This window comes from Pinus tabuliformis, chromosome 9, assembly GCF_031772625.1.
Source record: "Pinus tabuliformis cultivar Carrire ecotype Pingquan chromosome 9, CPIR1, whole genome shotgun sequence".
In the NCBI taxonomy this organism is placed as follows: Eukaryota; Viridiplantae; Streptophyta; class Pinopsida; order Pinales; family Pinaceae; genus Pinus; species Pinus tabuliformis.
Genome location: NC_142307.1, coordinates 684393309 through 684416731, shown reverse-complemented (window position 1 = coordinate 684416731; position 23423 = coordinate 684393309). Strand labels below are relative to the sequence as shown.

Genomic DNA, 23423 nt, shown 5'->3' with positions numbered 1-23423 from the left:
AGAGCAAGGAGTCCAAAAAATTGTTGGATATTCATCCTCAATCAACCCACCAGCAAGGATATTGTTTGAGGCACTATCTGTAACAATTTGGACCACGTTTTCTCTACCAACCTCCTCTATTGCCTCTTTGAGGAGACCTGTTAGATATGGACCATCTTTTGTCTTTCCTGTAGTATCATAGGATTTTAAAAACATAACTCCTTTTGGACTAGAAACCAAAATATTGATAAGGGGACGATGGTTAACATCTGTCCAACCATCTGAGACAATGGAGACTCCAGATTCCTTCCAACTATCTTTAATGTCTTGAAGTCTAGCTTCAACCCGAGCCCTCTCTTCAGATAACACAGTTGTCCTCATCTTTTCATAACTAGGAGGCTTGTAACCTTTAGGAGCATTGTTAACTAGATCTCTTACCATTTCTTTCCAATAAGGAGACCTACAAACATTAAAAGATATGCCATTTGCGAAAAAAAATCGTCCAATGGATGCATCGAGATTTCCCCTTCCTTTTACATCCCATAAGTTTTGAAGGTGAGAAACAGAAACTTGATGTTGAGAACAAGAGTGTGGACCACCAATTGTCAGTCCACTAGGATTGTTGTTAGCTTGAACTAAACCTTCAACAATATGTCTAAGCTTTTCAAGTTCATTAAATTGCTTAATTAGAGAAGCTTTTTCTGTTTTAGGTACACTGCCACATAAAGTTGATTGTTCTTTTTTCCCCATTCCAAGTAAATGCCATCGAACTCTTCCTACATTCCCCGATTTTTGTTTTTTACAATAAGGGCACAACCAAACCTTTGAACCAGATGATCCACTTGATCCTCCGCTGTAAGATTGAGTGCATTTCACAGCTGCCCATAACCTTGCCTCAAAGGCTTTTTTTGCTTCTTGATATTCTTTGTTTTGGATTTTTTTGGATGCCTCTATGGAAGATTTTTGTTGGGAAAGGGGTGGTCTACTTTGTGACATTGATGAACTTTCTTCCATTGCAATGAGAAATGAGTGGAATAAGAAATAAATGATTCTCCTCTGCAACCAATTTTAATCTGCACAATTTATATTTGAAAATTAGTTACAGAAAATAAAATAAAAAATTGACACTTAATTAGAAAAATATAATTAACTAAAAATTTGAAGAGAAAATCAAAGAAAATTTTGGAAAACTTAAACAAAATAAAATTATTTATCTTTTTTCAAATTTTCAAACATCTAAATCACCTTACTTCGAGCATAGGAGGGACTAGCTCCAAAGAAAGGGGTCATTGGCCCATCCAATTACCTCCTAGATCCATAGATGCTAGTCCCTTGCTCTGGCAACCCCTCTAGGATCATATAGCTGGACCAACCGCTTGTTCAAGGGAACTTCGATAGTCAGCGAGTGCCTAGTTCACCTCTAGAGGGACCCATTTTAGACAATTCGAGGAAATTAGAAAGGTGCATCTAGAATTAGGATTGCTTCCTCATATCTCCGGATGTCCCTTTCAGAAGGTTCAAATTTGGCAACGAAACTCAAGCTCAAGCTCTATACCCTGCATTTGATACTTTAATAATATATTTTTGCAGTGTTTTCATTTTACCACATACAACTCTGTCAAACTCTGTTGGTTGAGAGTCAAATTTGTGTAGAGATTCATTCAGACACCCAAAACTAGGAATCACTTTGTTTATGGATCACATTCAGTATCAGAGCACATTACAAAACCATAAATGAAGTCTTGTGGGACAGATTGATGGTCTGGACAAGAAGCCACCATTATGTTTGCTGGAAAAAAAATCCCATTATACCAGAGTTGCCAGGTGGTAGGAGAATGGAAGGGGACAATGAAGCAAAAGGTAACTGACATATACAACTCAGATAACTGACATATACAATCTCCCCTCAGGGAATTCCTATGAAAAATCACCCGTTACTCCAAAATTTTAATCCCTTCATGGGAACAGTATTGCAGCCTGTTCATTTAAGATAATCTTACAGGAACACAGTACTAGTCCGAAATGCAAAACATAATTGAATCAGGCTGAAGAAACCATACAAAGAAAGGCAGAGCATTTACACACAAATGATGGTGGCTTGTTGCATTATAATACGGTGGAGGTAAGCAACATTCCTCAGTTGCTCTCACATACTAAGACCTTGCCTGTTCACAGATTGTTATGAGTGGAATAAGATTTTCCTTAACACTGCGTTGTTATAAGACCAAACTCTCTAAATCTAAATATAACCAGAGTTATAATAGGTTTAATTTACACAGAGCTAGCCCCTAGTCTCCTAGATGTTATAATTAAACATGCCAACATGGAACATCAGTTGGGGAGCTCTCAATCATCAATGTCAATATTTGAAACAATTTTTGCAATTATAAAAGAAAAATAACAGTCACAGTCACTGCCTCTGTTGTATCTTCAACACTCTCATTTTCTTCAAATAGCTGTAGGCAATGCAAATAGAGCAAGAGAAGTTTTAAAGTTTTGAATGAAGCACTGGAGTTGCTTCCTTTTCCAAAGGTTTTTCTCGAGGTACATTTAAAATCAAGAAGTCTGGGTTCTAAACAAATTGATTTGTACAGATATGAATAGATGAGGAATAGCTTTGTATCAAAATTGACAAGAAGTACCTAGCCTTGGCAACTGGCCAAAATTCTTTGCTTTACAATCTACAAAAGCATTGGGTAGCAACTGTTGAAAGCACTCCAAGAAAACGTTCCACTCTTCCTCACTCATTTGAGACAATTCAAAACCAACTGGATTCTCACTGCTGTCTCGAGCATTCCTTGTCAACTCAGGGGAGCTATTGCCATTTAAATTCTAGTACAAATTGGCACACGACTATTTATTGGAAATAACAAAGTCTCATTCTTTTAACTGCCTAAGAAGGTCGAGCCTCTTCAAATACTATGTATCGAAATTTCTTGCTAAGATTTAGTAGAGAACGCTACTTGCACCTGGTCTGTGTTTTGGTGATATTCTTGATGAATTCCAGAACAAGCTTATGTTTGGTCATTGGTGGCTATGAATAATAAAAGAAATAGCGAGAATCACTGCTCAATTTTCATGCTCTTCGGTGTTGATTTCTAGACTTGGGAAGTGTGCACCATACAATAATGATGTGTTGTGTTGTCACTTTATCTGGCGGTGATTTAAATATAAACCCCTACTAGATCCGAACTCGTTGTTAATGATGCATGCTTTACGTGCTCATTAGAATGTAATTTTCAGGAAAACACTGTAACTTGAGCAATATAATACCAAGGTTTCATCATGTTAATTTCAATGTCAATTCTTCGAAAACCAAAATTCCACATTGCTAGATCAAATGACTGTTGGGTAATTTATATAGCTTCTTAGTCCTAAAAATACAAACCACATTTCTTGATGCTAATATTCGGTGGTTATCTTGAACTGAACTTGAGATTTTGAAAACATCATTGAAAGATATAGGTTCATTTCAGTAATTTCTACCCAATTTCGACACTTTACTTGATGAACCTGTAGACTTCATCTTTTCCATGTGACCGGCCCAAAAATAAATGATTGAGGGTTTTAAATTGTTCACCTTGTAATCCTTATTTTACTTATGCTGTAATCCTTATTTTACTTATGCTGAGACTTGCGAGGATACGACATAGAGTTCTCGATCTTATGCTCTTACTTCAAAACTAAGACAGGGCATAATACTCCTCTAATTTGTGTGAATGAGCTTGCAGCTCGAAATCTTGTAAACCATATGGATGTTATATAAACCTCGGGGAAATTTATTTTACTTATGCTGAGACTTGCGAGGATACGACATAGAGTTCTCGATCTTATGCTCTTACTTCAAAACTAAGACAGGGCATAATACTCCTCTAATTTGTGTGAATGAGCTTGCAACTCGAAATCTTGTAAACCATATGGATGTTATATAAACCTCGGGGAAATTTATTTTACTTATGCTGAGACTTACGATGATACGACATAGAGTTCTCGATCTTATGCTCTTACTTCAAAACTAAGACAGGGCATAATACTCCTCTAATTTGTGTGAATGAGCTTGCAGCTCGAAATCTTGTAAACCATATGGATGTTATATAAACCTCGGGGAAATAAATGTAGAACATTGTAACGGTTCCTGTGATGCAAAGGCATACTCCAGAGAGGAGAAAAGTCGTGACAATTTGTACCCAAAAAGGTCCACGCTAATTGGTTCTTACTGTTTTCGGATCAAAGGCACGAGTCTCTTTGTTTGTGGAATTTGATACATCTTCGGATCTTCCTCTAAATCAACGGCCTCATATAAAATATCTGGGCTTCCAATAGATTCTGATATCGGGTAGTGATCGTTAAAACTGTGGGCTGGGATTTCTCCATTAAAACACATTGAAGATGCATCAGAAATTCCAACCCGAGGTGAAGGTCTAATGGAAGACCTAGGAAGAGAAGGAGATACTTGTTTTTGACCGCTTGGCAATGCAAGTTTCAGGTTCAAGCACCCCTCTTGATCCATATGGAACTGAACAGAGAACTGCTCATCCTCTGCAGATTGATTTATAGTCATAGTACTTACAACAGGAGAATGACAAGACCGTATAGCAGAGAGTTCAAAATCCGCATACATGATACAACTTGGCAAGCATACAAGGATATTACGGGACTGAACACAGGGATAGCGCATTATGATATGAACAGTTGATCCCAGCGAACCTTACCTACCCAAATCTTGAGAGAATTATGTGGTCTAGACTCTAGAACGAGCATTCATAAAAGAAAACCAGAGATTGAAGTGTGTAGGTAGTACCTTTTGACAATGTTGTTGAAGATGCGGGCGTGAAGCTGCTTGGCTCTGATCTGTGCCTGGCTTGCATGTGAGTAGTGATGGGTTTGCTCTCTTCTTCTGCTTAAATCCTTGAAAAAACATGAGCAACTGGAGTCTAGAACTGGTGTTTTTCTTTGGCAACGCTCTCACAATACCCTGCGTTCTCAGCTAGTTCTTTCTTCAGCTGCTCGCTCACAAATACCCTGGACTCTGGAGTTCTTATGTTTAATTTCCAGAAACTAACAGTCCAGCTCAGAAACTAACAGTCCAGCGCAGCAGACTAACAGTGAACTGCGAATTAAACTCTCTGTATGTGTAATCAATTGCTAATTAAACTTGATTTAACCCACGTTTGAAAAAATTAAATTTAATCTGAGTCTGAAAAAATAAATTTAACTGCAAGTCTATCCGGAAACGGCCAGAAGAAACTGCAAGTCTATCCGGAAACAGCCAGAAGACACTGTTTTGTTTCGCCGAAAACCGTTTCTCGCCAGTGAAAACGAAAACGGCCGTTGCAGACGGCGTTTCTAGTATGGTCGGGTTTCTCCGAAGGTTTCTGCCAGAAACGGGGGACATCGTCCCGTTTCTGGTAACTAGGCTGATTATAGCATTACCATCAGTTAATTCACATAGCAGTGGAATGGAAAACTGGGGAGGAATGGCATCCTCAAAATCTTGGAAACTCAAAGGCCATCTTCTTTTATGTTCTCGTAAGTCCCCATTCCACTCGGAAAACTCCAGTCTATCATATCATTCTTGCAATTGTTTCAAACGCCCATCAAACTCTGCCGGTGAATGGAACTCAAAATAGATTGCAATTCTATCATCTTTTTGCCATTTTTTTGGTTTAAACTTGATTGTGTACAAATAATAATGAAGATGTGGCCTCATTTTCTGTTGGTGACTCATCTTCTCAATGTGAAGAGCAGCTTTCATCCACCAATGTCATTCATCAGCATTACGCATAAGCACACAGACACTGACTCAGGCAGGGAATGGACAAATATCATAAATACAGAATTTTGATTGCAAAACAACTTTCTGCCATGGATAGCCACCGACAACACCCTCTAAGAGAATTGAAAATAAAAAGAGAAGGGTGTTCGTTGCCGTCAGAAACCTTTGGTGATAAACTTAATTGTGTATGCTCAATTTCACTTGCTAGCTTCTAATCCGAAATGGAGAGCTTGAAAACATTTCATTCTGATGTGAAATTTCTGCCCTGGATGGCTACTGACAATGCCCTGTAGGAGAAGTCAGCAATTCCATAAAAAGAATTTATAAATTAACCGCTTTGCCTTAGTGGGCTACTAGTGAACCCCAACGTACTCCATGGACTCATCGAAGGGAGGGAATTCATTTAAATTTGGAGACTTGCCGCTCTCCACATATTAAAGAAGTACCCAATCCCAAAATGCGGGATTGTTCTCCGCCCAAATCTCTTGGTCGTCAATGCAGTGTTCCGCTTTCAAACCAGAAGATGGAACGCTGGTTCAGATGACAGCGACAATTCTTCTGTGGCGAACTTGGCGGCAGAGTCTTGAATTTCAGGTGGCGATAGCGACAATTCTTCTGTGGCGAACTTGGCGGAAGAGTCTTGAATTTCAGGTGGCGATAAAGAAGAGATGCAGGGGATTTCCAGTGGGGAAAGGGGAAAATTTAGCTTTCCTTTCGATCCTCTCAGGTAATATGCGGCAAAATCGTAGGCGCATGCAGCCTTTTCTAGTTTCGTATGATGCTCTGCTGCTCCTGCCCCAGATTCTGTTGATACCACACACACAGCCTCACATAACCATTCAAAACCCTAACATGACCAAATCTGAAAGCGGTTGATATGATAACACATGTTGCGGAAGCCGGGCAGTTGAAATGATAATAATCCAATGGATAGTATTACTCTGATCGTCTAACAAAGTGATCTAAGAACTCACCATTGCACGCAGCGGCATAGAGAGGAGTTCTTTTAAAAGGGAAACGCTTTACCACGTAATTACTTTGAGTAGACAATTTATCAATTCATCTCAAATTGGTTAGTCTACCTAATCAATTTCCAATGTGACAATTACACCAGCATCTTTGTTAATTTGTGAAATCTTATAAAAAGAAGAGCAAAAACTTGAAAAAAAACGTAATATATTTTTCTGTGTAATCCCAACCTCAGTTTTTTTTAGGTTGTTCTGTAAATCACTAAAGAAAAAATGTAATATATTTTTCTGTGTAATCCCAACCTCAGTTTTTTTTTAGGTTGTTCTGTAAATCACGAAAGCTACGTCGGATGTTAAATTTAATGAAATTTGTAAATCACGAAAGCTGCGTCGGATATTAAATTTTATATACAATATATGAAAATTTAAAATACATACTTTACTGGGATGTTCATGAAAATGTAAGTTTGTTACTTGTACATATTTCCACTGTAGCCCATCCTCAAGTAGAACAGAAGAAGATTTGCAATGCCATTCAATTCTAAAAACATCCATGAAACAAGGAAATTTACTCCGGATAAGATAATTTTCACATTAAAAGCAATAATAATAAGGTTTATGATTATTCTTTATAATCAGCCGAGATATTTAATTCACTTTTTTACAACAGACAGCCTAATTATTAACCTTTCTACTTCTGAAAGCAGTAATAATAAGGTTTATGATTATTCTTCATAATCACCTAGATATTTAATTAACTTTTTTACAACATACAGCCTAATTATTATCCTTTCTGCTTCTAATCATCACCATTTAGCGAAACAACTCAAATATCAATTTTGGGCTGACTGCCCTGCACTCTTTATAACTGGCCACATTTGTGATGAGGAGTATGAGGGTTATTGCAGTTTAGCTTACAGGTTGAATAATTGGTTAATGTGGTTGCTACAGTTTAATCAAACCAAAATATGCACCTCCTTCGCCTTTGCTCAGTAGATAAGCGTGATTTCCTTGTTCAACAACCTTTCCATTCTCAATGACTGCTATACTGTCAGCATTCTGAATTGTGCTCAAACAATGAGCTACAACCACGCTGGTTCTTCCTACCATGACTCCATCCAGTGCTTCTTGAACAACTTTCTCCGAATGACTATCCAAAGCACTCGTTGCCTCGTCCAACAGCAAGATGCTTGGATTCTTTATAATTGCCCTTGCTATTGCTATTCTCTGTTTCTGCCCCCCAGACAACTGAGTTCCCCTGTTGCCGGTGTAGGTCTCATATCCATCCCTCATGCCACTGAAACATTAACAATGCATGGAATCTAACAAGAAGTCTGGCAAGTTGTTCATATAGGGCTTATTTATTTATAAGTTAAAAGAAAAAGATAACCTGCATTGAATTCAGTAAGAATATTTATAATAACCACTAATTTTTAGGTTTAAGAAACTTGGTTAATAAAACATGAAGTTTAAGATAGGATTCATGAAGTGTCCCATGGAAATTATGTTTTGTAAGTTCAGAGAAGTTTGTGAAACAACTTATACATCATGCAAAAATAAAAAATCGTGGTTGGAAAACAAATTTTGCAATGGCTGAAAAACAAATTGAACAGTGGTCTCAGCACAGTCTTCTTACAGTGAAAAGGAAACGAAATTGAAATAAGGCGGAGCAATTCTGGTCAAATTGTGGACGAAGCCTCTCTGCAGTCATCCAGCTGAGCTGAAATATCAGACACGGGGAAGGCCGCTTCGCAGATCCAAGGCTCTGTAGTAGTGCAGAAGTGAATTTTGTGAAGTCTGAGGCTTCTGGCTAACGCAGTTCAGAAACTGTGAGGCTCCGAGGCAAAGTGAGTAATGAGATGCCCACAACCACGTTCTGAATTTAATTGCATCTCAGAAGTTCTCACCGAAAGGCAAGGCTTTGTTCTGAGATTGACAGGGTCCCTCACTAATAAAATTAAGTAGGATAGTTTGGGTTCGTTGTGTAATTGTCTAGTTATATCTGTATCGGATGCTGACCAAATTAACGTCATGTAGTAATTGTCAGATTTGTTGAATTCAGAATAGTGGGGCCTGTATTTGGAACTGATTTAACGGTGAAATTGGACCAATTGAACACTGTTGTGTTTTTTGCATGGTTGAAATCTAACAGTATTAGTGTATTGTGGACTGTAAATATAGGAAGTTAAATTTTGCAAGGAATGACTTATTGGTTGTGAAATAAAGAAACTTTGTTGTACTGCTTAAAAAATCCCTAACCAGAACAAAACCATAGAAAATTGCCCTGGCCCATTACAGATATGATACATCATTCAAAAATCAGACATGTTTTGCTGATATATATATATATATATATATATATATATATATATATATATATATATATATCGTTTTACTACTGTTATAACTGCTGTAAGAGTGACTTTTCGGATCTGATTTATGTGGTATAAGTTGCCCTAGAGGATTGAAATTTATCCAAGTTGTCGAGTATTAGAAAGTGAAATATTTTATTATTAATTTATTTCCACCTTGTTTATATTCTATTTCATAACATTCCTAGGGCTGAAAATTCACACGGTTAAAATCTTGGAAACCTCTAGTCAAAGAAATGATGCTTCTATTTTGCATTAATATTCCAGAACATTGCATGGTATCAAAGCTTGTGGCTGAAATCACTCTAGAGTAAGAGGGATATTGTATTCAGCTGGAGATTACCTGGAAGAGGTACTTGACCTTGCTGAGTTTGTGGGGTTTGAAATAGTGTTCCACAGGGACGCGTCCCCCAGGGTCGGGTGCACACACCCCTTGCACCCGGGATGGGGGGATGCCTGGGGAAATGTTGCAGGGGGACGTTTCACAAGTGTGGGGGACGCGACTCCCCAAAAGGGGGACGCCTGGGGACAATTTGAAATAGTGTTCCACAGGGACGCATCCCCAGGGTTGGGTGCACACACCCCTCGCACCCGGGATGGGGGGATGCCTGGGGAAATGTTGCAGGGGGGACGTTTCACCAGTGTGGGGGACGCGACTCCCCAAAAGGGGGACGCCTAGGTGTCCCCCCTCAAAATGGGCTATGCGTCCCCCCTTAAATTTGCTCGTAAACAATGATTTATGACAGGGGAAACCTAGTATTTGACCATATTGCCCTACTAATGCTATGCAATTCATGGTAATGTTAAATTCTTAAAGTAAAAGTGGCATTCTCCTTTATCTTTCATTTTCATCCTTTTCTCCTTTATCTTTCATTTTCATCCTTTTACTTAAAGGAGAATGCCACTTTTACTTAAATTTTTAACATTACCATGAAATGACTCAGGATGTTTGAGAGTGGTTCCGACCTCATTGGATTTCATATGGAGAAAGTGGAATTTTAGATCACTCAAAATCCAGCGGACTTAACAGTTTTTCAAGAATTCAGGATTCGATGGATTGCAATGTTTCCATTGCATTTTGTCATGTACAAGGGTATGGAATTAGTATTTAATCAAGAGCACCAAGCCCTGTGTGTACTTTAGAGTGACTTTTAGACTCATCACTCCACTGTTTTTGAGTTTTAGTTATATCAATTTACTATTCCAGCCTTCAGATTTCAGTATATATTATTGTCTATTTGGCTTAGTACTAATTAGATTCTAGAATGATGAATGATGAATTTTAATTTTAAATCAATTTAGAATCTAGAATGATGAATGATGAATTTAATTTTTAAATCAATGTAGATTCTAAAATGGTGAATAATGAAGGATGAATATGGATCAGAGTATTTCATTATTGAATCTCGTGGTCTATGGATGAGTCATGTACGTATTAGTAAGGATGATGAGTATGGATCACTGTATTTCATTATTTAATTCAATTATGTGTGTATCATTGTATTTATGCTTTCATTATTGAATATGAATTTGAAATATATATATATATATATTAAAAAAGGAAAAAAAATTATATAGCCCGACGTCCCCCCTCCCCTAAAATTTGAGGGTACTCCCACACGTCCCCCTTGTGCGTCTCCCCGCACCCGCGTCTCCCCATCCCGGAGTCTTGGTGGAACATCCGTCACTTTCAAATCCTAGGTTGCTCGAGAGAAGCACCTTGACCCTTGGAAGGGTTGTTTCTACTTCATGTATTGTTGACTTTGTGCACTTGAAACTTGTTCGGTATGCATAAAGTGACTCAGTCTTCGAGAGTGTGATAGATTAGATGGAACTTACAATTTTGTTACATGGAAGCTCAGGCTTCAGATTCTTATGAAAGAGGCTGATCTTATGAGGGGAAGTGCTCAATGAGTTTCTACAGGATACATATTTCACAGAAAATATATACATAAAAAAATTTCATTCCAGACTAACTTGTCTCTAAGGTGGATGAACTCAACAACGAGATGTTCAAATAGAAATGTTCCTCTGCTTCATAAGCAACGAGAATGCTATCAAACATATTGATCAACTACAAACGAAAAACAGCAACACATAAATATAAATAAACTAAAATATCATAACAACAAAGGCAACTGATTCCAGCTGGGTTGCAATGCAAGATCTTCCATTGGCTCAGCTATACAGAGTAAGCAGGATGAGATTCTTTCCATGGCAGGGTAACCCAATTAGGCAATTTTCATAACCAGGTCTGAAAAGGCCACAATCAACTCCTCTTTGCTTCAATTTACCCCAATCAATTTTCCAACTGAGCCTTTCATCTAGCAGATTGTGAACAACATAATTGAGGAAACACTAAATATCCATTAAATTGTGGTCATTGGAGCAATAACACCTACCCATGTTCGTTAGACCGGAGAGTGGGTAGGAGGGGAGAGGGATGGCAGGGGAGGCAACAATATTTGGAGGGATAGACGAGGATCTGGCAGAGAAGGGCATCACAACAACAACTCCCAGGGCAGCACAGCAACACAAAGGAGGGAGAAGGTTCAGTCACAAGGGAGGATCATAAAAGTTGTAGACAGAATGAGGAAGGGTTGTGGAGGTTGGCAGTAAGAAGGGAAGGAGGTGGCAACCTTCAGCAACAAGAAGGATGGGGAGACAGGGAGCTGGCAACCTTCAGCAACAAGAAGGATGCAAGCAACATTAAGGTTCATGGAGGGTGAAGAGGGCCCTCCTTGTAACAATCCCACCTCATAACATCCATGCAACATTAAGGATCGTGGACGGTGAAAGGGGTCCTCCTTATAACAATCCCAGCTCATAACACCCATTGCCAATTTAGGAGTGTGATTTGCAAGAAGCCTAATAAACATGGGATGATCATGCATTCTCTTAGGGTCACCCATACGTTGGCCATTACATATCTGCTTCCCTGTTTGATTCATGGCTGACATGAAAAAAGGTTACTTTGTTGATTATAAGAAGTATCAATTGCAAAAAATGCAATAATCATGGATGTGCTTGATGGTCATTTTTTATCCATCAGATTTCCAAGGATAATCATGCCTTCTCCTAGGATCACAGCTAGATTGACCATTACATCTGCTTTTCTATCTGGACGATGCTTGACATGAAAGCGGGTTCTCTAGAGAGTGTTACTTTACTGAAACTTAAGTTTAAATGTAAATATAAAGTTTCCATACATCGGCCATTTTTTGCTAATATAAAATTTGCATGCATAAGCCATTTGTTGCTTTAGACGAATTACTTTGCTGTAATAAAATTTATTCAATATGAAAGTATTGCTTATAATTGTCAGTGCATCCCATTTATTTGAGCCTGTACCATTCTAGAATCCTTCTTTTCAGGCACTCCAATTTTAGTCGACCCTAATACCTATAATATTTTAGGAGTATTCTGAAGCATACTCACAAGTTTTGAAAACCTAAATGTAAGACAACAGTATATATTTTGAAAAAATAGTGGTAAAGGGAAGTTAATATAGAAATGAATTTTTGAGACATTATGACACCTTACACACGTATTCAATTTTTTTATATAAGATGAAGACCAGAATCAGAAGGCAATTTAAGTCAGGATTCTCTGATCAAGATCAGGGTTCAGATTCAATTTTCATGTTACATACAGTTATCTTGTCAGGCAATGAATCCCATTGACGTCTATCTTCTCAGGTAATGGATCCCGTTGAATTTCAGCAAGCCTAATAACATTGTTGAACTACCTAGAAATGCAGGGCTAGGACGGACTCAGTGGTAAGATAAAGTCAGAATGCTCACTGACATAAGAAATTCACTCCCATTTTTTTAAAATCAATGGTTTACCAACAACTATTCATTTTAAGATTTTTGTTCAAAATAGCCATTTTCTTACTATGTTCCAGAGACAGACCATTCATATTACGTCCCCTGCCCCTAGATCAGTGCAAGCTTAGGGGACTATCACCACTTCTCAACGACCCTGGCAACATGCCCATTCCAGACCCCACACTAACAGCCTAAGTTACATGGTTCAGGTTCGAGTTCAAATTTTTTCATGAGGTTTGGGTGAGGTTAGCCATTAGGTTCGTCTATATAGTAAGAAATCAACATCAATAAACATAAAAAAATGCTATCATGGAACTTGGAAATTGAAAAGACAGATTACAAACTTGGGTTGCGACATGAGGTTGTGAGTTTTGATCTACGAATTTGGTCAATGGCTATGAGGTTCAATGAGATTTGCCAAACCTCGAAAAATATTTTAGAGGTTGCCAAAATTTTGAACCTCAAGGTTGAAGTTCAACAAACCTTGTGACCTAGCTAACAGCCAGGGAAGTCCTCCCTGGCTTCCACGGTGGGAAAAATCATCCTGACAGCAGCACCATTTGCAGTCCAGATTATATAATAGTTCCTCTTCTAGACAGTTTTCTATCCAGAAATTCATTAGACCTTGGATGTTAGAAGAGTGGTTACTAGTAGAGTCTGATTTGCTCTCACTTTTTGTATTCCAGATTCTAGGCATATCTCCCCAATCTGTTTTTGGCTATCAGAGCCAGTTTATATCTTCGTTTAGGGCAGTATGTAATTTCGTCTCTTACTTTCTGCTTCTTGCTTGGTCTCCCACTCTGTATCGATACAGTGGTACAGAGCAGTCCCAATGACATACTTTTGTGGTCATTCGTTGGACATTAATAAAAGTATCTTATATTATCTCATCTTATCATCCATACCCCACTGCTACCTTTTTTTATATTATCATGCGCCAACCTATGCCAAACTTCACATAAGTGTTATGCATAGACATCACACATCTCCCTCCCTCTGGGCTGTAAAATGCACCTTATTTCTCTTGGTGCAATCATAACTAGGATTCTCCAACTGATTTCAAATTGGCTTGGGATATGTTCACCTCCGACATTTTTTAAATTGTTACCCTAAACTGGTCTAAAATTAAATTCATTTCTTCTTAAGTTTAATTGTCTATTTAAGTACATTGAAACAGAATCAAGCAATTAACAGCTCTGATCAATTGCCAGAAGCATTGATTATCAGATAAAAGCGTATTAGAAACCAGAAAAAATGTCAGGACGTCAGCTACAAAAACATACACTCTAAGCCTCTTTTCATCAAAGAACAGGATTTGGATATGGGTGAGAGGTAAGTTCATGGTGTCAGATTGTAGAATCAACTAAACAGATCAAATAACTAACGAAATAAAACACCCTCTTTCATCTCTACCTACTGACAACCATGAAACAAAAATATGTACCCTCCCATGAACAAACGCAAATGTCTAATGATACTACTCTGTCAATTGCTTTAAGGTAGCTATCTCCTCATGAGAAAATTGATCCTTTGAGAATTCCCTTAGAATTGATATTTATTATGAGAACAATTTATTTCTGCATAGTCTGAAAATGGTACGCATTTAACAGTATTCTTAAGAAATTGAACAGAAAAGGAATGAGAAGGCATTCAGGTATGCATATTAACAGTTTTCTTTAAAAAATGAGCAGAAAAGGAATGAGAAGGTAATTAGTTACCATTTTGGGGGGCATCTTGCAAATCCTCAGCGGTATTTGATGCCTCCACCTTTAATCTCTTTGACTGTCTGTCCACGCCCCTTTTTCCATCTTCACTTTCATCTTCATCACTGCCCAGCTTCACAGGGGGAGCTGCAAGTTTTGACTTTTGTTTCAAACTGAACGCAAACTTCCCATTTGCAGGAGCGGGTGCAGGCTTAACTGTTGGTTTGAAACTAGTTGCCTTTTTAACAGTCAAGCTAGTCTTGAAGCTATTTGCAGATTCCAAAGAAACACCTGTCGTAACGCCTTCTGTGGAAGCTTGTTCTTTCTGTTGTTGAGTTGCTTAAACCTTTCTAAGAACGACCCATCATTTACAAACAAACCTGTATTACTTTCTCCCTCCATCACCTCCGAATACACAATATTGTCTGAATGCAGATGGGCAAGCTGTCCAACTACTTTCTCACAAAATCTCTTGCATGTAGAAAAAATTCCTCCCAACTGATCAAAGCATGTGTCATGTAATAACTGACTGCATTACTTAAAGTAAAAGTCAGACAAGATTACAAGGAAAAGAGAAAAACAGAAACCTCACATGAATGTAGCCAAAAAACAAGGGGTTAGCGTAATCACGAAAGTGGGTTCCCCAGCCGATATGTCAAAACAAATTTCAGTCTGAGAAATTTGATTCATACTACATTTTGCCAATGTTACCAAAAATATTAACAAGAAACACAATGAGAATCAGGAACAGATGAAGAGACAGGGCTCAAGGATTTTAAGTGAATCAGGAACAGATGAAAAGACAGGGCTCAAGGATTTTAGGTGATATGAAATGAACTCCCATGTACAAATGTGGTGTCAACATGGTAACAGGGACAAAACAATACAAGAAATGGGTTTCCTGGACAGGCTTCTAGTAACAGTCCTTTTGCTACACCAATATTGAGAATCAACAATAGGAAGTAATTGAATTGAATTTTTCAACTGATTACAGGAAATAAACCTGTTTAAACTAACATTCAGTTTAAGGGTACATGGACAGCGGGACGAGAAATACGTCCCCTAGTCAGGCTTCTGGTACCACGGCGTTTTGTTACACCAATATCAAGATTCGACAACTTTATATAATTAAATTTAAAAAAAATAACAAAAGCACCTGCAAAAACTGAAATTTAGTTTCAACAAACCCGGCTAGGGAACCCACGCAAAAAAAATGTCCACATGAATTATAATCAGTAAAAATGTGAAAATAGAGACCCAAAGGCCTCTCTCTTCCCCTTACTTTCTCCTCTGCTTCATCCAGTGTATCGGTCTAATTGGGAAGACTGTAGATCCTCGATGAAAAGCATAAACTCAGAGATTCCGGATTCCCATCTTCCACCCTGCTCAGAGTTCAGGTCAGCGTCCTATAAAAACATCCCTAATTCTACACTATCCACAATGTTATCAGCAGAAGCCAACCTACCCAACAAATAAACCAAAAAAAAAACTGTTTTGACCATATTGCACCCACACACAAAATAACATATAAGAAAAGAAAACCCAAAAAAATCAGCATATTTTCACCGGAAGCATTCCATTAACCCACAGGACAAACTCAATCAATCAAAAAAAAATCAACGACACTATATAAAGAGATGAATAGAAAAACAATCACCCAAACCCTAGAAATCAATGCTCTTTTACTCAAAATCTACAACAAAATCCCATAAACCAAAATACTCGACTCTAGACCTTTATCAAAACCCTAATAAAAAAAGTCGTAGTTTTGCTCTTCGCATTTTAATATTGATACAGAATCTATCGACGCAAAACATTGCAGGAAAACCTAAATAAAATGGAAGTTCAGAAAACCCGTACCTGGATCTCGATCAAACGCGCCTCTTGATTGACTGACAAATCTGTTTGTAAAATGGTTAAATAAGGACAAATCTTAAGCGGAAAGCAGGAGGAGCAGAAACGGGAAAGCAGTTTTAGTGAGGGAAGAATAGTCCAATGTCAATTAAACCAGATACCATTCTAGATGTCAATTAAACCAGATACCAGTTGGCCGCTAGATGTTAATCAGAGAATCAAAAAGTAGACGACTGGCCGCTAGATGTTAATCAGAGAATCAAAAAGTAGACGACTAAATGTCAACCAGAGAATCAAAAGGTAGAGGACTAAACTCATTCAAAGAAGGCCTATCAAAGAAGGCCTATCGGCCTAAAAATGAATAACGACAAATTCGGATGACCGAGGGCAATCAAATGAAGGTCGTGATCAACTGAAATTCACATGTAGACAATATGACTTGTAAAATTCTAAAAGCCTCGAGATATTTTTTGCCAAACCTTATTCAAGATACTTGAAGTATATCTCATAAAAATAATTTTCAAACTTTTATTTAAATACAATCCCCAAAGATTGACATACTCCGATTTGAGATACTTGAGATTTTTAAGTTCTCCCATTCGACAAGGTAACGATTTAAACTTTTTACAAGAGTTAATATACAAGAATTGGAGATATGAAAGAGTATCTATCTCTTCAGATGTATCTGCAATGTGACTGGAATCCAACTTGAGAAATTCAAGTCGTTTCAATTCCACAATGCTGTTGGCAATGATTGTACGGCCGTGCAATGAAAATCCAATACCCTCAAAGAGGAGAGGTGAAGTAAAAATGCTTCTGAATTTCTTTCAATCCCTCATTCACTCCCAAGCTTAAAGCAACTAGTTTGGGACATCTCAATTCCTTTGCCGGCAAAGACATAATATCATTACGCATAACGGATATTCGCCTGCAATCATCCGATCCTCGGATGTCAGGGAATTGTTGAAGACTTTGACCTGCTCTCAATACACCATTCTCTTCATTCTCTCCAATATAGACTGCCATGTCCTGGACAACACCGTGAATTCTAATGACACCCTCTTCCACCTGAAATAAGCAACGATTTTCAAGTACCTTTACATAGCTCTCCCCAGTCTTCAATACATAGTCATAGTCCGCATCTTCTTTAGTCTTAACTAGGCCTTCTGCGATCCATATTTACAGCGTCATTTCCACCAGCAATCCAGAGTCTTCACTGAACATGGCAGACTAAAGAAAACAGTTTTTCAAATTAGCATCGGGCAGACTATCGTAGCTCCATGTCAATCGTTGATACAATTCTTGATCAATTCGAGGATGAGTAATTGGAAAATTTAAATCCACTTTTCGAATCTGCTTTAAAACAAGCTTCCACTCATCTACAGCTGTGTTACCCATCATTGTCGAGGCTATTACCTTTATTGCCAGTGGCAACCCTTTACACTCCTCGGCCAACTGTCGTGCAGTCTTCTGTATATCCTCAGGAACATGGCCGTCTTCAAAAGCTACTCTCAAAAACAACTCCCAGGCGTCCTCGCTTCGGAGGGGTTGTATTTCCATGAACTGTTTTGCATTCATTTCTTGAATCAGATCTCTATTTCGAGATGTGAAGACGATTTTGCTTCCTTTGTTCTTGCCAAATTGCATAACCAATTCTTTCAGATAGAGTGCCCTCCACATGTCGTCTAAAACCAAAAAGAATTTCTTGGTCTTCATATAGGCACACAACTTCATCTTCACCATATCGGGAGAACAGTTGGTCAGATCTAAATTAATTGCAGAAGCAATGTCATTTTGCATTTGTAGAATTGGAAATTGGGCAACTGTAACCCAAATCACATGATCAAAAACGTCACTAACCTTGTAGGTGTTGTAGACTTTTTTAAGCAAGGTTGTTTTTCCCACACCACCCATACCGTATACACCAATTATGCGAACATGGGGAGCTTCCAAAATCCATCTCTGTAGCTGTGCCTCGGCAAATTTTATTTCCAATCCGACCAATCCGGTGTCGGGTTCATCCTGAAGTAGTACGTCTGCCTGTTGTTGTGCGGAGGATGCAATCTGCTGAGCACTGCAAAACAAGGAGAAGTCGCTTCTAAGCTGATCATGGAGCCCAGGAATAGCTTTGTTCCACTCTTGGATTTGCTTAAAGACATTTGGCTTGCAAAGGAGGTAGTCAATACACTGCTGTAGCCTCGGGCGTTGTGAGCGATGGATCAAGTCTCTGGCCTCTCCAACTTTGCGTTGCATCCTTAGCAAGCAATTCTCTAGAGAAGCCGGTGTCTCCCTCTGCTGATCTTGAAACTGAGAATTGATGTCAAGCAAGAGGCTCTTCATACGATATAACTGCTCTTCCAGAAGCTCACGGTTGCCATCCAGGTGAATTACATCGTCTATCTGTTGGATGAGTTGTTGGATAAGTGGAGCAAAAAAACCGCTGCTACTAGTGTTACCTGCGTTTCCCATCACAATATCCATTGCTTGTACCAAAAGCATGTGAGATCAGAGCAGCATAGCAAATGAAATTAGTGTAGAGGAAAATAAAGTATGGGTTATAAAAACAGAAAAAGAAAACAAAGCAGGCGGGCAGATCATGAATATAACAAGAAGCAGCAAACAATAACAGAAGAGCCTTGTAAGCAAAAGCCACCCTTTATTCATTTAATAGGGAAACACCCAAGACGATAATGTTGGGTCACTGGAGTGTCCGGCAGTAAAGTTAATAATGGACTTTGATGTTGGGTCATTGGAGGGTCTAGCTGTAAAGTTAATCAGTCAATAGTTGATTTTCGTGTTAAAACTCAAGAGTCCGCTGGATTAATCGCAATCAAGTTAAAGATGATGATACAAAATGAAATCAATTATTAAGTTCAACTATACTTTAGTGACAAAAAAGTAAGAAATCACTTAGATTTACGGGCATTGTTTCAGTGAGGCAGCGAATTAAAATTAACTTGCACTTCTTTGACAATATTTGATAGTAGTGGAGAGTAGTTAATGAATGTTTCACACCCCTTTCGCTCCCCGTTCTCTTTAAAATCACGGGTCCCTTGTGTACGATAAAAAAAACGAGACCTGTCACCTTTGAAATGTTGATTAAGTCCAAACCTCTCAGCTTTCAACCATTTCTATGCTTAAAGATGACCATACAAAATAGAATCAATTATTGAGTTCAGCTATGATATAGGAAGTCCAACTATATTTTAGTCATAAAAAGGTGACAAATCAGTTTGCGATTAGATTGATGGGCATTGTTTCATTGAACTTGCACATCAAAGTTAATGAATGTTTGACTTGCAGATTACCTTCAGCTATCTTTCACATCACGGATTCTTTGTATTCAATCACAATGAGACAGCGAGCAAACGAAACTTCTCACCTTCCAACTATATCAAAAGTCTAAACAATTTTAGAGTCGCCTATAGTTGAAAAGTCAGAGGAAGCGAGAGTAACACTTTCAAAAGTCTAAAATTTTAGAGTCGGCCAGAGAGTTCGCGAGTAAGCCTTGACACCTACGAAGTAGGATAATTTCAAAGGTCTAGCGAAATCGAACATAATAGGGCACATAAAACACAATATTCAATAAGCACATGTGTAACGATGATAATTAGTGCATCTTCTTAGTTGGTCCGGTTTAGAAGAGTTATCTGATTGAGGGGTTAGGGTTATGGATTTAATTCTCTTAATAGTATAGTGAACCACACTAAAAAAAATACAGATTTTTTTATATATATTTTATAATATTTTTAAGTAGCAATATTATTTATACTTATCTTTTATGTTTTAATATAAGAGTGAGTATTCTTTAAACTTGGAGATCATTATAATTCTTGAATTAATATTATAAATGCAAAGAAAAATAAATTAATGATTAGATTGTTTTATTTTTAAGTTAAATTTTTATTTATTTTATTAAATTTATATATTTTAATATGATAGAAACATTTTGACTAGGTCTATTGGTTAAGAACATGTCTTTTCTTTATAAGAGGTTACAAGTTCAAATTCAAATTATATGCTTAGAGAATATACATTTTTATGGACTTAGCAATGAAATCACCACAAAGTGGGTTCCTTGTCCCATAAACAAAAAGATCTTATACACCAATTTTGTGTCTGGCTAGCCATGACATTATTATTATTATTATTATTATTATTATTATTATTATTTTAAAATACTTTCTACAAATTAAAAATTTAAATATTAACTATAAAACTTAAAAGAAGTTAAATTATGTATTATCTATACATATTGAAGTGTTATAACTATTTCAGTTAAACCATAAAAATGATTTGAACAACAACTATCAAATTATTGAGAATAAAAATATGACGAAAACTTGAAGATTAAAATATCCCACTCACAAACAAAAAAATGCAACCAACGGACCAAATATCTATAGACGTGGAACCTTGGGTAACAATCTGCATATATAAAGAATACTAACCAATAAGTCAAAGAATGTTGAATCAAATGGAACCTATCGTCTATGACGACAAAGGTTTTTAAGTAAAAACATCAAGATTTCAAGTAAAGACCTCAAAGGTATAACTCTCCCAAAACTAAGATCTCCAACTTTATGTAAGCCTTTACTTTTGCTCACCAATAGATTCAGTGGCTTTAGATCCCTAAAGAAAGTTAAACCCAATTCGAGTCCGATAATAGAGATACCATATATCTATTTTTAATCTGTCCTCATAATTTGAAGTCACACAACCTCATAGTTTCATATGTTTAAATTGACGGAAAATTGGTTCCAAAAAATGTACTATGTTATGAATTGGTGTAAATGAACCCTATTGGGAAGTTGAAACTTTGATTTGAATATATATCAACAAATGGTGTAAATGAACCTCAATGGGGATTTGAAACTATGATTTGAATATATATCTCAAGAATCATGAGTGAAATGATGACTCGAGACTTTGCTCCATGCTTACACCACTACTAACTCACACATGATCAAACAAGATTGTGACACACACTTTACATGTTCATTGTCTCCATTTGTAACAGGTGAAGACAAAATTACTTTGTTATCAAAAAAATGAATAAATGTATAAATCATTAAATTATATACCGATTTGTGAAAATTCCTTAAACCCAAAATCCCTACTGCAGCAACTGATGATATTTCTCCTACTTGTTAGATTTATATGAACAAGTTATTTACAGTTTCCTACGGAAAAACATTGAAATACATACACTGCAGCCTACACCATTTAAAATAATATGTTGAAACAAGAAAATGAACAATAGAGAGATACAACACAAATGACATAGTTGTTTTTGGACAAACATCCTCGGAAAAACCCAATGCGGGAAAACTGGTGCAGCAGATCTAAGGGTTTCTATTATTAAGCAGAAGTTATTTTTTAATACAATCTCTAGATGCCTGGCTAGCAATCCAGTACAGAGAATACAATTTGACAGAAGAAATTAGTGAGATTACCTCACTCTACACTGCAAGTCCTAGCTGATCCAACAATTGAACCAACGAGTCCCATGCTACTTTTGCGTTGCCCCTGCACAGTCACTGCGTGGGCCTGCGCCAGCCTCTAAGCCATTGTGTCACCTCTTTGACGGATTGATTTTCTATTAGGAGTTGAGTCCAGCCATCCCAGATCATAACGTCAACCTACTCAACAAATTTCGGACCTCTACGTGGAAGGCTTTTGTCCTGCTCTGCATGGGCCCTTCCTAGCTCTATGTCACCCTCTTTGGGCACTGTGTTTCCTCCTCTTTGTGCCTCTCTACCTCTCTGTAGAGTATTCTTGGCTCTGGAGAAGATCCTCCAGCCAAAACTCTCTCTACCCCTCTCTCTAAGATCACTACGAAATCACTGCACTGCCTCTAGCTTCAACAATTCAATCTGACTGATCAACTCTCTGTGTGTCTTTCCAAAAGACACTCAAGCCTCCTTAAATAATCTCCTCGTTGAAGTTCAGTGATCCAAATTAGAATCTAATCAATGGCTATGATCATTTATGCTTGATCCTCGTCTTCTTCTAGAAGTTACACACGCAGTTAGATTAATACCCATTATTTATTTTAATTTCCTAAGTTTAGGCTTAGGGTCCCATTAAAAATAATTAATTATTTAATAAAACTGTCTCCAGGTGGAATTTCCCAAAACTCTTTCTGAGTTCTTTGGAATACATGTGCCCAAGCCTCCCTGCAAAATGTTGAGACTTAGAGCACATCCAATGCTACCAAAAATCAACACTCCCTCTTAGCAAGGAATGTGCTCTAGCAATGCCTCCCACTAAAGCATCACCCTGACTTTGTAACATCATCCTCTGCATTGTTGATGTCTGACATGTTGTCCACCAACTACTACGTTGTTGCTGCAATTGTATTGCCACTGTCAACACTGCATTCGTACTACATCTCCCTCTGAATTTTTGCATCCGTGTTGTTGTTGGCACTACCACTACCAACTACTCCTGCACTTACAAACTACTGTTGCTCCTGTATCGGCAATGGAAAAAAAATCCCAAATTACTCAACAAGTGTTCAGCACAGATGCATCTCGATGTTAAATATCTGACTACTGCTAGTCCCATGCTATCCCTCTAAAGTTACTGCACTGTTGCCGCTACTGCACTGTGCCTCCCTGCACTACTATAACTCTGCACTACGCAGCTTAGAATTGTCGTTCTAGCCACTACTTCTATTGCTCCAACACTCCTTTGCACCAACTAACACTGGTCCATCCTGCTACTTCTGATCTGGGCTCCCATAGCAAGGAATTGATCTGAGAGGTGGGCTCCTCAAGGATCCTACCCATCTGGAGCTCTTTCGAACTAAAGCTCGAAATCAGCCCACCTCCCTGCTGGAGGTATCTTCAATGTCATGGAGACCTCCTCGTCCTTGTCTTTGCTAGTGAAACCTTTGGATCATGCTTCTCATCTTTTTCCTTCTTCTTGAGAGGACA

At 37.9% G+C, this 23423-nt stretch overlaps 1 protein-coding gene and 1 pseudogene across 5 annotated transcripts; both read right to left on the bottom strand.

The window, feature by feature from the left end:
* Window positions 1-2618: 2618 nt before the first annotated feature.
* On the bottom strand, window positions 2619-14780 carry LOC149150508 (ABC transporter B family member 16 pseudogene; annotated as a pseudogene). Its single transcript, XR_016262804.1, has 2 exons — window positions 14644-14780; window positions 2619-8020 (listed from the first exon to the last, which is right to left on the bottom strand). The product of XR_016262804.1 is annotated as an ABC transporter B family member 16 pseudogene (transcript).
* Window positions 2619-19204, bottom strand: LOC149150507 (disease resistance protein RPS5-like). Of its 4 annotated transcripts, none has more exons than XM_089440456.1 (3): window positions 17770-19204; window positions 16489-17717; window positions 2619-16010 (listed from the first exon to the last, which is right to left on the bottom strand). In XM_089440456.1, exons 1-2 carry the CDS (start codon window positions 18979-18981, stop codon window positions 17670-17672), a joined length of 1260 nt encoding a protein of 419 aa, XP_089296582.1. In that variant the 5' UTR covers window positions 18982-19204; the 3' UTR covers window positions 2619-16010; window positions 16489-17669. The 4 variants fall into 4 exon arrangements, with proteins under 4 accessions (XP_089296582.1, XP_089296580.1, XP_089296579.1 ...); XM_089440454.1 differs by having other exon boundaries at window positions 2619-15157; window positions 15911-16010; window positions 16489-19195; XM_089440453.1 differs by having other exon boundaries at window positions 16489-19195.
* Between the last annotated feature and the right edge of the window lie 4219 nt (window positions 19205-23423).

Coding starts and splice junctions, on each gene's coding strand:
- LOC149150507 (XM_089440453.1), bottom strand. CDS start 18,981: ATGCTTTTGGTACAAGCAATGGATATTGTGATGGGAAACGCAGGTAAC.